Genomic DNA, 15080 nt, shown 5'->3' on the forward strand with positions numbered 1-15080 from the left:
TCCTGTCTGCTGTTCCTTCTCTTGTTCTAGGAACCCGAGGAACAGAGCGAGGCGTCCATTAACGCGGGACGGAGGAAGTAGCAAAACAAAACAGAGGACACCTGGTCATGCACGTCTTGCTTGGTCAATTGAAACCCATTGCTTACTACCGTTCATCTTTATTTTTTTAAGGGTCGCTTTTGTGAACACGTTATTTATTTTTTGGGGGCTGATCTGAAGAGTACAAAAAATACAAAATAAAATAATAGCTTGTGAATTGGTTAATGGAATAAAAGAAGGTTAATGATGAAAGATGTGCTTTAGATCAGCCTTTTCTGGACCCTAACCCTCACAAGTTTTATTCAGTAGAATCCAATTTTTTTCATTTTAAGTTATTTGAGATTAACAGAGATTGTTACTGATCTAGAAAAAACTGCCGGGCAGAGAGGGAGACATGCTGAACCTAGCAGCTGGTGACGTTGTGCCAGCTCAGCGTATACAAAGTATATCATTATTGCAAATAGAAGATCTTGGGGATTATTAGCAAAACGGATGGTTTTGGATAGCGGCTCATATTTGGATTAGTGTCAAGGTGGAAGATGTTGGAAGACCTGAGAGTTTTGGAGGCGATAACAAACTGTAAGAGCATCGGTTTCTTTTTCTGCAAGCCTTGGATTGGAATAACGGTATTGGCCTGAGAGAATGAACGATAATGAAGGATCCGGTCCGGTTTGGAGAACTTCCTGTTAAAAAGGCAGCAAAAGTTTTGGACTGGATGAACATACAGTGAGGGTGATGTTTGTCTGCAGTAGAACTATGTAGAGTTATGATAACAACGTCTACTTCCTCCTTCTCCAAACTTTTGTTGGACTCAATGTCGAGAGATTCAAATTATTGAGGGAGAATTGAAATCCCACCTTTTAATTTAAAGTGACAGTGGGATTGTTCCATCTGTGTGCAATTCAATGTTTTCCTGCTTAATTACAAAGTCTTGATGGCAGGATGAAATAGCCCCTCCATAATGGCAGGACATTTTGCAGACATTTCTCAAACATCTGTCCGGTAGAGAGTGAACAGCTGCTACTTTGGCTGTATTTGAAAGGTTGGACGAAAATAACTTTTTATGTTGACTGATGCAGACGGCACAAAAAAATCTTCCTCCAGATACGAACAACGAACCTTTTCATTTGGACCGAAACAAGTTTTCCTTAAAAACTAAATATGGAACAAGCATAGCTTAATACTATGCAATATATGACTTAATATTGCACACATGCAAAATCCCGTTTTCTGCCTAAGTAACAGGGTGGCAGTATTAGCACAAGGTTGCTATGACTACTGTACACAGAGGAAGGGCGTTATGGGTCCTGTTGTGATTTTCATGCCAAAACACTGGCAGAAAATTCTGGGATTTGTAGAATTAGCAATACATGCACTGTAGACTACACCGGCGGGCCAGCTCTAATAGTCATTTGGTATGGCTTTGCAGGCCAAATATAACTACAGAGGCCAGAGTTTGACACCTATGTTGTATATAGTTGTATCACAGCGAAACAAAAATAGCGTGATGACAACGAGATACTCACAGACAGATTATGGATGGCAATTCTATGGGACTTGGTGAGATGCCCTTTCCTCGGAGAAAGTGCAGCACTCGGACAACCATCCACTTTCCGATGTTGGACTCCTCTGGTTGGATATAGGGACCGATGCCGCACCACGAGCTCAACATTTGATGATGGAAAATAAAGGGCATCGATGATGAGGAGCGGACAAGTTCTAGATCCCGGAGTCGGAGGTGAATTATTTTGATGAGCTTGATAGTAGATCCCGGCAGAGCCACGGTGTGTGTCTCTCAGAAGCGAGGATGAGTGGCGCTGCCGGGGTCCGAAGGCGACTCTTGGACTGTTTGTGTCATGATTTGTCACACAAATGAACCAATTCAATGTTCCTGAGTCTTGTTTTTAGAAATCCAGGGCAAAATGGTCAAAAAGTTATTAGTAGGCTCGACAGATGATGAAAGTGTATTAGAGACCGGGACCATGCTCCTGGATTTAAGTTGATAAATAAACCAGATTTATTAAAATGTATAATGATCTTTCAAAAAAAAAAAAAAAAGAATAAATTAGCATTTGCCTCTCAGTGAAAAGGGACAGAGGAGACAAAAGCCAGAACACATGATTTGTATATCCATACAACCTTTATAGAAATAAATAACCGTACAGAGATGAATACAGCATCATAATAATTAAAATACTCAAGTAAAGTAAAAGTACCTCATAACTGCATTGTTGTGCTTGTCGTGCACTTGAGTAAATAAACTTTCCCTTGATTGTTACGCGAGCTCTCTGCAAATCACAGTTGCAAGGAAACACAATCAATATATATGACTAAATGCATAAATAAAAAGTCAGATTTTGAATGTATTGAATGGTATATTTTCAAATTAAGGTACAGAGAAGTGTGTCACTTAAGTACATGCAGACACACACCCACACAATGTACATACACATTCTGTATATAGCTTACAATGTAGGCATATAAACACACATACACGTCAGTGCACACTCACGCGCACATTTAGTGTTTAATCTATTTAATTGAACCTGATGTTGAATAACTAAACAAATGAGGAAATTCACAAGGGGCATCTGATCCTTTCTCCGCTAATGGATTGGAGATTCCTTTCCCATAGGTGCATTTGGACAAACAAGAGCCAGTAATCTCTGAATTGATAGGTCCACTCTCTGTCTGCATCAAATTTCTCCACTAAAGAGCCGTTGAACTCCTGATACAGGGTTGGTAGTTGGCCAGACGCTCAATTTGCAGACACGGGTAGAACTGTGGGCCTGTTTTATCCTCCACAACATGGTAAGTTAAAGATGCGCCTGATCAAAATACTGCAGCTGTACGAAGATCCATTAGGAAATGCAACATCTTTTCTCATGACTTCATATCGCATCAAAAAATTATTTGTAAAACCGTAGATTTATTCATTCATTCAATACCAGTCGATCACAGAGCCACATACAAACAACCATTTACTCTCGCGTCCAAGTGTCATCTAAGAGATATACAGCTATTCACTCTCTCCTTCACGTGTCATATATGGTAAATGATCCCTACTTATATAGTGCTTTTTTATTCCAAAGCACTTGACACTGGATGACATTCACCCATTCACATACTCATTCACACTCCGCTGGAGGCAGGGCTACCGTGCAAGAGGCTACCCAGGCCACCGAGAGCCACGGGCACTTCAGCATGCAGACAAGAGGAACCGGGGAGTGAACCGCCAACCTTCTGATTGGTGGGATATCAATGGAGCTAGAGCCGTCTCCAAGTGGAGTCATACGACCATTCGGTCTCTCATTCACACTTCTTGTGGAAACAAAAAAAAAAATTCCTCTATCATTCACACGTCTGGACAATTTAGGGCAGGGGTCTCAGACTCGTGGCCCGCGGGCCAATTGTGGCCCTCGGAACAATATTTTTTTTGGCCCCCTGCCTGAAATCTTTGTGTAAGTGCGGCCCGCGTGTTTTTTTCGCACGTGCATCTGGGGATTTTATAAAGTGGGTTTCCAAAAAAATGAAAAAGTAACTTTGCCATGTATTTGTTGCTTCAAAATTGGAAAAAAAAAAAAATTCGATGAAAAAACGTCTTGTGACATTGTTAAAATGATCTTTTCTTTTCTTATTTCTATAAAAAAAACAAAACAAACAAAAAAAAAAAAACGTCAAAATTAAAAACATTGATTTAATAACCAGAATAGCCACCATTTGCCTTGTAAACATTATACCTCCTATTATACATGCTACCAATCCATTTTCTAATAAATTCTAGTGGTGAATTTTCCCACAGTGACAAGATTTTCTCTTTTAACTTGACAATATTTTTAGGGTATAATTTCATCAATTCTTTTTTCATATTAATTTTTAATATTCATTCATCATGTATTTTTTAATGGAACAATCATTACGTTAAAAAAGATTTTTATGTTTTTGGACCGGGGTGTGCAAACTTGATGTGGGAATTGAACCAAGGACCTAATGGGAAATGGATGTAATGGACCAAATGAAAACAATGTTCGGTGTCGTACTAAATAGAGTCAAACTCATAGTTTTAGGTGACAAATTTATTAACGTCCCGTGTCATTCATCAGGAATCATCATAATTTGTCGTCATAACCAGAAGGAATAAATAAGACATAAAACATTTTCCACATAAACAAACATATACATCAGACCCCGGGCTCTATGACAGCTCCCGCCGTGGGGTCGTTTTCGGTCGAAGAAAACGAACGACATACATCTGAGAACACACAAATGCATAGATGTAATTGGACCCCTAGGAACCATTTAAGACAACATCTACATTTTTGCCTATATCCGTTAAAGAATGTACAAAGTCCTCCTTTCTGGGTTATTTTTCATGTCTGAGAAGGGGTTTGTATAAAAATAAAGTCTCCACAATGGTAAACCATTATATAGATCTATATATAGACATTTGGCAACAACCAGACATTTAAAGACTTCCAACTGAATTCTGCACCTGAACACAACGTAGAGAACAAAATGCAGCGGGAGGAGATCAGAGTGGGAAAGTTGTGAAAAGTTCAAAAACTTGTTTTGAAAACAGATAAACCTGGACATGGACATTTTGCCATTTCCGTTGCTTTAAATACATTTTGACAGTACGAATATTGGACCAAGTGCTTTTGTGAAGGAGAGCTTCTTCCTTGCGTTCACGCAGATTGCAGACATGATATGGGTCAAATAAATGGATACAGTTGAGATCCAAAGACAGTATCACTGTAACTTTTGCTGGTCATCTTTACAATCACTGTCCCATGTGACTATTTTTCAGTTACTAGTATCCAACAGAAGATTGAAATCAAACCAAAAAAAAAAAAAAAGTCCAGTCCAATGTCCGGTCTCGTTTCATTGATCAATCAAAACTGCCCGTGATCCACCTCATCCAACCAGGAGGCCGGACTGGCAGGGAAATCCGGGTATCCTCCGCTGCTTCCGGTGGACAGGTCCGAGCTGGGGCCGTTAGCTGTGCCCATGGAGACCCTCACGGCTGGGTTGATTCCGCCGCCCTGGGTCATGATGGAAAGGCCGGAATCCGGGTAGACGAGGCTGGTGATGAGAGGCTGGTGTCTGGGAAGAGCTTGCAGCGAACCCGGGGACTGAGGAAGGCCGTAGGGGCTGTTGGAGCGGATGTCGTGGAACTGCTCTTGAGAGGAAAGGTTGCCATGTTCCAAAGGGAAGGAGGCGTGGTTGTTTCCTCCTTGGCGGCCTCCGATGGCCGGAGAGGTGTTGTTGTAGATGCCGTTGGTGTGGCCGAGTTCTGACATGGGCGGTTCGTCTGAAAACAGGTATGCAGAGGGAAGCATCTGTTAGCCTGGTGGGGTTGTTTCACTAAAACTAGCTAGACTCACACAAAGCAGACAGTCTGTTTGGAAGGTACGGAAGACAAAAAGGGTTACTTTGCCAATTTACAACAACCAGAGACAGGTTTTTATGTTTTTTTTTTTTTTTTTTTTGTTTGTTTGTTTTTCATCTATTAGTTCATTTTGCGGTTTGACTGCTAGTATTAAGTTGCAGGCGGGTTGGAAGTGGGTTGACCTTGTACGGTTTTGCCATACGAAAACAAAGGAATGCAAAGAAATAAGTCATTAAAAGAGAGGTGAGTGACGAGGGCGCCTTCATTGTTACTACCATTTGCCCTGGAGCTTCATTTGTTTTCCAGCCAGTGCAAATGATCTCATGCATCCCCCCATCCTCATTTAGCCAAAACATGTCAAAATTTAACACATTTATGTCTAAAATAAATGCCAATGCTACAACAAACAAATCAGCAAATCGATAAACAACAATCAAAAATTTCTTGAAATCAGATGACTGATTTGCAGCATGATAGGAATCAGAATCAAAATCAGATTTACATCATTGATAAAAGCGTCATTATACATATAAAGGAAAATATACCTAAAAGTAAAAATATAAAGTATATATATATATATATATATATATATACTGCTCAAAAAAATAAAGGGAACACTTGAACAACACAATGTAACTCCAAGTCAATCACACTTCTGTGAAATCATAGTGTCCACTCAGGAAGCAACACAGATTCATTTTGAGTTGTTTTAAGGACATTACATCAAAGTTGGATCAGCCTGGAGTGTGTTTTTACACTTTAATTTTGAGTGTGATTCCTAATCCAGACCTCCATGGGTTAATACATTTGATTTCCATTGATCATTTTTGTGTGATTTTGTTGTCAGCACATTCAACTGTGTAAAGAGCAAAGTATTTCATAAGAATATTTCATTCATTTAGATCTAGGATGTGTTTTTTAAGTGTTCCCTTTATTTTTTTGAGCAGTGTATATATATATATATATATACATATATGCATGTATTATTTGCTGGTTATGCAAACATTCTGTGACTAACATTTAATGTATCTAAAGTCTAAAAGGCAATGCAATGTTAAAAGCAATAATTAAGGACACCTCTGCTCCTTGCTTAAGAGAAGGTAACGGTCTGTTTCTGATTTTCTCCATTTCCTCATCAAAATACCAAAAACACGCCAGGCGTCCGCACAGCTGCACGTGCCACATAGTTTTAGTTAAGCAGCACACAGAGAAACCTAAATAAATAAGAGTATTGCATCCACGATTCAAGTAATCTGGCTTAGTGTGGAATCGTAGTTTTGTCCTGCCGTACCTGTAAAGGACACCTCTGCGTCGCTGTCCATTCCCTCCTCCTGGATGCTGTCTTTGTCCGATTTCGAGCTTCCCCTTGACCTCTTCATGTTGCGGAAATACTGCCCCCACCTTTGCCGCCCCGCGTCTTTCTTCAGCCTCTTCTCTTTTGCGCGCCTATTCTGGAACCAAACCTGCAATGCAAAATACATTTTAAAGTAGGATTTAACATACTAAAACAAGTAAATCTGAGAAATTATAGTGTGGTACAAAAGTAACAAAAAGTAGCAAAATAAAATAAATATTCTATGCCCAATTGATTTAATCATATTGTATTTCAGAAGGTTTGAGAGCAAGCGATAAAATGAAAATAAAACACAATTATTTGAAGATAAACACACATGCACACAACTACAGATTACCCTTTGAAATTCAAATTTTGGTTGTTTTGTAATCAAACCGAACACATAGTTTAGATTTATGACATCTATTGAATCTAACTGAAAGATCTCAAATCTTATTAAATCTATCATACATGTAAAAAATATAAAACATTTCAGACTTGGCTGCAGGGAACGGTTTTACATGCTCTTTAATGATATTCTGCCCTTGGTGAACCCTCTTCACCTTGGTCCTTTCGCTGCATAATGAGGAGCATTTTAGTGGCTACCGTCTCTACTTTTGTCCTTGCAAATAAAACAATATATATGACCGCCACCCGGCAACCAAAGCCAGGCTCCTAGGCAGCGAGACAATATGCATGGGGCCCCTCTTAGCATTGGTAACGAGGTTGCACTTAAACCATGCTGACTTCAATGCGGTCTTCATTTTACTCCATCTCACCGTAAATCCCTCCTCAAAGCTCTAAAACACACGCACACACAAATGCGCACTTGTTCATACAGTAGACCCGTGCCAGTTCACCCACAATTGTCCCTTGATAATGAAGTCAGGACACTAATGGAACCGCTTTTAATGGATAATAATATACTTTACCTGCACTACCCGCATATCCAGGCCCGTTTCGGACGAGAGCTGCTCCCGGACATGGCGGGCGGGTTTGGGGGAGTTATTGTAGGCGTTTTTCAGCGTTTCAAGTTGTTTAGCCGTGATGGTTGTTCGGGGCCTTTTCGCTGTTGAGTCTGCCTCTAGAAAGATAGAGGTGATACAGAATGTGAACAAACACTTGTAGAGCACTTCTGCCACAATTTGAATTTGCACATTTCTGATTAAGGTATGTTTGACATCGAGGAAGCCTTAGAACAATCGCATCAGCCAAGTGTAGTATACAGAAGCATAGTATAGTGGATTTCTAGTGCCATCACAGGAGTTATGTGACTGACCCCAATTGCAGGGTCAAATAATAGATTTAAGGGTTAAATATGAGATAAGATGTACAGTAATGATCTCATCTTATCTCAAGTATGATATATATAAGATAATTGTGCTAATTGCTATCAGAAGGACTTTGTATGTGGGTGTGTGTGTGTGTGTGTGTGTGTGTGTGTGTGTGTGTGTGCCCCCCTTGCTATTCGACAAATGATATGACGTAGGGCGCTTCCTATTAACAGTAATATGATACAATCTATGCAAAATTAAGCAATAGTGATCTTATTTTGAGTGTAACATTTCATCAAATGCTTCCATGTTTTGTATCATATTACATTAGAATAAGTGTTCTCCTCTGTCAGCCTATAAAACTGAATCTGGCATCCTATGCATAATTGCATCACGCTTGCCCGTGTGTCAGCTTAGCGCAGGAAAATACAAGATCATCATCCAAATGGATGCTGCCCAAGTAATTGCGCCCTCTCATTAGTAAAATAAACGTGTGTGTTTTGGGAGAAAACTTGCGTTTACTTGCTGCATAAATCAGCACTCAGTCCAGAGCAGTAAATTCACTCAAACAGATGGGGAGATAAAATTTGACCACGGCCAGTCTGGTCCACGAGGGACAGAGTCTTCTGGGATTTGTGTTTGCAGACTGTCTGCAGATTTAAACAGAGTGTGGGATGAAAATAATGCGGGTCTCCGGCTCACTGGTAAATCAACAGTTTCCAGGGGGAAAACCTGAAAAAGTAGCTGTTATTAAAGAAGCAATTAGAGGCAATTGCTTGAAATCACGCCTACATCAACCGAAACATTTGGCCGATAACGATACGGTGATCCCGGACCAGGATGAGAATTAAAAATGGATTCCAGCAAAACGGTAAATAAGTAGCTGTGCCCATGTTGTATGACCAAATATTAGTGTGTACTAAATATTGTCCAAAATGCCTGTAAAATGTGTGTTTGTAACTATAGTCCAGTCCAGTTCATAGCGAGATGCCTCATCATGGTTTGAATTGAACATGTGCCACTGATGGCGCATGAAAATAGGATGTATTATGATTCATGTTAAGTCTGGCTTAAACAATAGGAATTCTCATAAAGGACCATTAAAAAAAATGAGAAACACCTTCTTATTACTCTGATACAGAGCCAATTCTGCACGCCTGTTATTAAGTATGTTATTTGCTGGCCTTTGAGGTGTGAGAGCGTGTGTGTGTGTGTGTGTGTGTGTGTGTGTGTGTGTGTGTGTGTGTGTATGTGTGTGTGCTCTCCACCCCAATTGTGCTCTCCTCATTCCCACACCTCCACCTTTGTGTTTCACCGCATTAGAATATAATGTTTCCTCCGTGGTTTACGACGACGCCCTGGTCATTTGTCCAGCGGATCCACTCCCGAAGCAGAAAATATATATAGACTGGAATTTTTAATGAGAACCCTTTGCATTTTATCGAATTAAATGAGGCCTTTTATTCCACCCCCACTCCCCCCCTTGCAGAAACAATGTCAGACACACATTAGAGAATTTATTGTGGTTTATACGTCGCTCGCCTTCGTACTGTTTAATAAATATTTCCCATGAATAAATATGGGAAGCTATGCTTGTAAAACTCCCCCCAAAAACACATTACATAAATCTGCAGGAGGCCTGTCATCAAGGTGGGGTATTATATCTGATCACATCTTGTAGCTGCAACATATTAATATGATAAAGGAGCACACACACATATGAATGCGACAAACACACACACTTGCATGCATGCATGCACACGCGCATGCACGTGTACACACCCACTGTAAGAGTTATTGAAAGAGCATTCCTTCTGCAAGCGTGAGCACTTCACGCACACGTCTATTGATTTGGTGATTAGTGTGAGCAGGGTGAGGGGGTCTTGCAGGCGACCCCGCCGCCGAGGCCTCACCTCTCTGCTTGGCGGTCTCGTAGTCGGCTTTGCACACCAGCCTGCTGTCCTCCATCAGGTAGTACTCGTCGCCGGTGGCCAGTTGCCTCTTGCACACGATGCAGGCGAAACAGTGCAGATGGTAGACGAAGTCCTGCGCTCTCCTCACCACCTGGGTGGGGGGGATACCCTGCTGGCAGGCTGCGCATTTGGTCCCGAATCTCCTTTTGAGCATTTCATAGGTTGTCATTAGTTCCTTTGGAGGGGGGGGGTCATTGTTATCTACATATATATCTTATTTTTGAAATCACATTTTTTTGTATGTGTGCATGTGTAAGCCACTCACTTGAAAAAGTCCTCCTTGCAGTAGACGCTGTCCCCTCTGCTGAAGCACTTGTCCGCCAGCTGCGCCTGGCAGTCGCTGCACTTCAGGCACTTGCTGTGCCAGTGGCGATCCAGCACCTTGAGGATGAAGCGGTCCACTATGTGCTGGTTGCAGCCGGCGCATACTGGGATCTCTGCAGGGCGACATGGGGACACACATGTCAGCCTGTATGCTTTCCTTTTTTTTTGAATGATATAGTTCCCAAAGAATTATCAAACAACAAACAAACTCACTGATACACACACACACCTACATTATTAAAAACATATATATTTACTGTTTTGTTTTATATGCATTATTATCATTGTTGTTGTTATTATTAATATTAAATAAATATCTTATTTAAATATATTACTTTATTATTATTATTATTGTTATTATTATCATTATTATTAATATTATTATTATCATTATTATTATTATTATTACACAAATTATTTTTTTGAACAACAGTGCCGAAGATGTAACGTGTCTGAGTTTTATTAGTTTTCAGCTGAGGATCAGATCACGCCGCCTTATATTTTTGTAAAAGTGCTTTCAATAGCTATAAGTTACGCTGTCATCAGGAAGAGTTGAATCACATGTATAAAAAGATTAAGGATAAAGTAAAAGTAAAAATAAAACTGTTTTTTTTTCCCCAAAAAAAGGACTTATAAATCTTTAACTGTTTATATAAGGTATAATTACTTAAAAGCAAATGGAAATTTACAACATTGATATGAAATAATATGTTTCTCTGACATGAGTTAAACAGTTAATCAATACATTAATGAACAGCTTCAGGTGTGCTATAACCGGTTTGATACTGTTGAGTTACTTTATTATGAAATCTGAGCCCTTTCCCAGATTTTTACCCTCTCCCTGTTTTTTTTTTTTTTTTAGATATCATACTTCAGAATATAATATTAACATTTATTCCCAGGAACGTTTTCCATGCCTTTGTCTGTCATAGGCTTTGGATAATACTTAGATTAAGCTGATTTTTATTTTATTACATCTGGATTAAATCAAAAAGACTGGGAGTGGAGCAATGACTCCGATCAATATTCAAATTGAATTCACACCATATGATAATAAATAAATGTTTGATACTATATGATCAAGAAGAAAGCTCAAGTATTCATTCCCATCAAAGTGACCTCTTGCACATAGATTCTGTAATTTTTTTGCATCTTTACATTTTTGAAAGGCCTATAAATAAACAAATATTATTAATTTCCATCAAATAATGAGACTGATTTTTTTCCTGACGTATATGTATATATTATAGACCAAAGTCATAAGTAATTCAAAGAACCGCAACATCTTCATTGACTCTTCTCCTTTTGTTTCCGCCGTGGAGGAGTCATGAAAGATGGATGAGGCGGGTTCGGACGCACCTGTTCCAGGAGGTGCGTCCAGCTCATCATTTATTGAACACGCTTTAAAAATGTAGAAAAAAATAAATTTAAATGAAATAAATAAAAAAAACTGCGGCCTTTGTGGCACTCATTTTTTTAAGATGATCAATGATTGCAAATTTCAAATCGAAGCTTCTCACGCGTAATGGTAGTTTTCGGATGTAAGAAAAACCCCGATAACCTTTATTAAATCCCCAACAAGGGAAAGTCAACTAATATATTGATTTAAATTAACATAGACGATTTCTCGATTTTGTAAGGGCCTCGTCCCTCAGAGCGAATTCGTTGGGAATTTAAAAAAAAAAAAAAAATTGAGTGTAAATATTCTAGTATAAAATCGAGAAACGAACAAAACGGCCCGTTTCATCCGCTTCGGGGGCGTCGAGCGATGGTAAGTTTTTTTTTAAATAAGGCGTCATAAAAGTTGGAGAAATACACATTTAAAAGCAAGATACGCGGCGGGAAGGGGGGGGGGGATTAGTGTGCGGCCTCGCCGGCTCACCTTTGAGCTGGAGCGTCTGCGCCCGATCCGGCGCACTGCGCGCAAAACTGCCGTCCATGGCGCATGATTCACACAAACACACGCTCAACCAAGTCGTTCTCTGAATGTGGTTTGTAGTGCAAAATGAAAACAATCTACCAAGTTAAATTTAACTTAATAAATAAAGAAATAAATACATGAAATGAAATTTAAAAAAAAGAAAAAAACACCAAACGCGGTTCCGGACACCCGTTTGCACGCCCGTTTCCACGAGCGGCGGGGAGGTGGATCCACATCGCCTCCCGAACCCGGAAGTGTGTGTGTGTGTGTGTGTGTGTGTGTGTGTGTGTGTGTGTGTGTGTGTGTGTATAAGTGTCTATGTCTGTGTGTGTGTTCTCATGTTTGCGTGTGTCTAAGGGTGTCTTACGCATGCACGTATAAAGAATACGACTTCCAGCTCCATAACGTGTATTTCCTCTCTTAATTCGATTTTAATTCAATTATAGACAACATTTTTCCAGATCTAGAATCTCCGTTTTTTTAAAAAAAAGCAAACTTTTAGTCATTCACGTTATTATTATTCTGTGTTGATCCTATTTTGTATTTTCACCACTTTCGCCAAGTAATACTTGAATACAACATAATTTTTTACCGATCTTTAAATTGTAAATAATAAAATGCAGTGATGAAAAAAAAACAACTGCTGCGACAAAAACCTGATGAAATAATCGGAGGATACGAACCGTCTTTGTTTTTCTTGGTAAAGTCAAAGATGTTTATAGGAAATATAGGGTCATTTCATCTCTCTCTCTGTCACACTACACACACACACACACACATGCGGGAAGTATGTGTGTGTGTGTTTATTTAGGGGAGAGATCGGCTGTTCAATAACATGTTGATCGGGCCAGCACCCCAATGAATTTTATTGACACTGATCTTTGGCACAAAATAGCGCCTGGGGAAATCAGGGGTAGTGCCACGGCCCTCCAAGCCTCTGACGGATCTAAAAATCAATGGGCTATTTGCCTGCATTTTAGAAGTGTATGAAAGAGTTGTTTTTTTTTATTATTTGTTTGTTTTTTGTTTTTCCAGGAAGCTGAGGTTTGTTCTTTTTTATATTTCCACCTCCTTGACTTTTTTCTTTTCCTTTTTTTTTTCTACATCTTATCGATTGTTGAATTCGAGGAGAGGGGAATAATATGAGCAACCACCGGTCAAAGAATGAATTAATTCTTTTTTCCATTTTGCAGTTGGTCCAAAAATAAATAAAATATATATACTTGCTTTTACAGTAAATATAAACTTTCACCTCAATTATATTTTTGTTATGAGGCCTTCAGCTTCTCTCGGGCCCGTCGGCACCCTCAGGTGTCCCACCTGTCAGGGGCCGGAATGTAACACCTGTTGAGTCCATTGTCGTTTTTTTTTTTTTTGCATTTATCTGCCGAATCTGCAACCACCGGGGTCCCGTGACACGCAAACACACACACAAGCACACACACACACACACACACACACACACACATACACGCACACACGCACACACACGCGTGGTGTGCAATGACAGAACGCGCGTAACATCTGTTCGGTGCGGTTCTTCGCACAATGAACGCTCATTACGCATTCATAACGTCTCCAGTGCGCCGCGGAACGAACGACGCAAACGCTTATCCGCGGTGTTCACGCGTCGATGTGTTTTTCACGCAAACCTGTCCTATTTGAATTTTAAAAAAAGGGTTACATAATACACGGAAGTGACTCCCATGAATAAACCATGAATTAATTATTGTGAAGGTCCAGGGTGATATTCAAATCTCACTTTGTGCAATTTTTTTTCTCTTTTTACGCAAAGAAACAAAAAAAAAATCCTACCTTGGCCTGCGTTGTACCGGGAGAAATTCGCGGTACTCTGGCAGCTTGAACCCGGGTGCTCCAGCAACATCTTCTCTGGATGGTTCCGGTGGAGGGAGGAGGGTGGAAAAAGGGAGATTTATCCTCTTCCTCGGGAGTCGAACTTCCGCAAAAAGTGCCGACGGGGACGCCTCCTTTCTTTTTTTTCTCGTCTATCGCCGTATGCGTAAAGTTTGAATATTCATCGAGTCGCTGTTGGATTCCGCGCTGTCGATGTGAAACAGGGGAGCGGACTACGTGTGTGTGTGTGCGTCGTGAGTGTGTGTGTGTGTGTGTCGAGAGTGTCAGCTGATCTGACTGAGAGACCCGACGGTCTGCGACTTTACTTCAGCCGAACGGAAGCGGCGGTCAGCGGCTGCCTCTGTCCAGGGTGCTGAAGGGGAGGAGGGGCTGGGGGAGGGAAGGAGGGGAGGGCCCGTGCAGGATGGGGGCGTGTGTGGCTCTCCGCTTTTTAACACACACGCACGCACATGCACACGTGCACGCTCACACGCACGGGCTTACCTCATGGTAAACTCAACTTCCCCCATTTGCGTTTTTTTAATTGTCTTTAAGAGACCATTACCTCCAAACGCGTTCCACCTTCACACGCACGCACACGCACGCACACACACACACACACACGCACACACACACACACACACACATGGGCGCACGCCACCCCCCCCCCCCCCTTATCTATGCCGCGTTACACGTGCCGGCCTTTTCATGGCGCACAATAGGAGGATTTGGACGGACAGCGCCGTGCACGGTGTCTCCGAGCGTTTCAACCGGCGCGTCCCACTCTTCCGTGCGTGTCGAGGCCTCACATAGGCAACCAATCATCCGATAATATTTTATTATAGGTATCTAGGTGGAAACGGACGCCTGCGCAGTTACGCACGCTCTGGGAGAAGTTCTGGAAATTTGTTTCGATTAAAAGATAAAATAAAACTATCAAAACCGGCTCATGCCATGACCGGTGTGCATCAAT

The 15080-nt window shown here is 40.8% G+C and overlaps 1 protein-coding gene across 2 annotated transcripts; it reads right to left on the reverse strand.

The window, feature by feature from the left end:
* Window positions 1–4134: 4134 nt before the first annotated feature.
* lhx3 (LIM homeobox 3) lies at window positions 4135–14438 on the reverse strand. 2 transcript variants are annotated; one of them, XM_086153059.1, is made up of 6 exons: window positions 14069–14438; window positions 10274–10445; window positions 9949–10151; window positions 7694–7845; window positions 6720–6891; window positions 4135–5350 (listed from the first exon to the last, which is right to left on the reverse strand). In XM_086153059.1, the coding sequence occupies exons 1-6, from the start codon at window positions 14136–14138 to the stop codon at window positions 4932–4934; spliced, it is 1188 nt and encodes a 395-aa protein (XP_086009185.1). In that variant the 5' UTR covers window positions 14139–14438; the 3' UTR covers window positions 4135–4931. The 2 variants fall into 2 exon arrangements, with proteins under 2 accessions (XP_086009185.1, XP_086009186.1); XM_086153060.1 differs by having other exon boundaries at window positions 9949–10183.
* Between the last annotated feature and the right edge of the window lie 642 nt (window positions 14439–15080).

Source organism: Fistularia commersonii, chromosome 9 (assembly GCF_037954325.1).
Source record: "Fistularia commersonii isolate RoL2024-O1a breed Wild chromosome 9, RoL_Fcom_v1.0, whole genome shotgun sequence".
NCBI classification, from domain to species: domain Eukaryota; kingdom Metazoa; phylum Chordata; class Actinopteri; order Syngnathiformes; family Fistulariidae; genus Fistularia; species Fistularia commersonii.

What these genes read in the sequence shown, in the direction of transcription:
- lhx3 (XM_086153059.1), bottom strand. Translation starts at nt 14,138, where the DNA reads ATGTTGCTGGAGCACCCGGGTTCAAGCTGCCAGAGTACCGCGAATTTC. An exon ending in TGCAAGGAGGACTTTTTCAA is followed by an intron (nt 10,152 to 10,273) that starts GTGAGTGGCTTA and finishes AATGCTCAAAAG; the next exon opens with GAGATTCGGGACCAAATGCG. An exon ending in CGCAGAGGTGTCCTTTACAG is followed by an intron (nt 5,351 to 6,719) that starts GTACGGCAGGAC and finishes ACCTGTTTTCAG; the next exon opens with ACGAACCGCCCATGTCAGAA.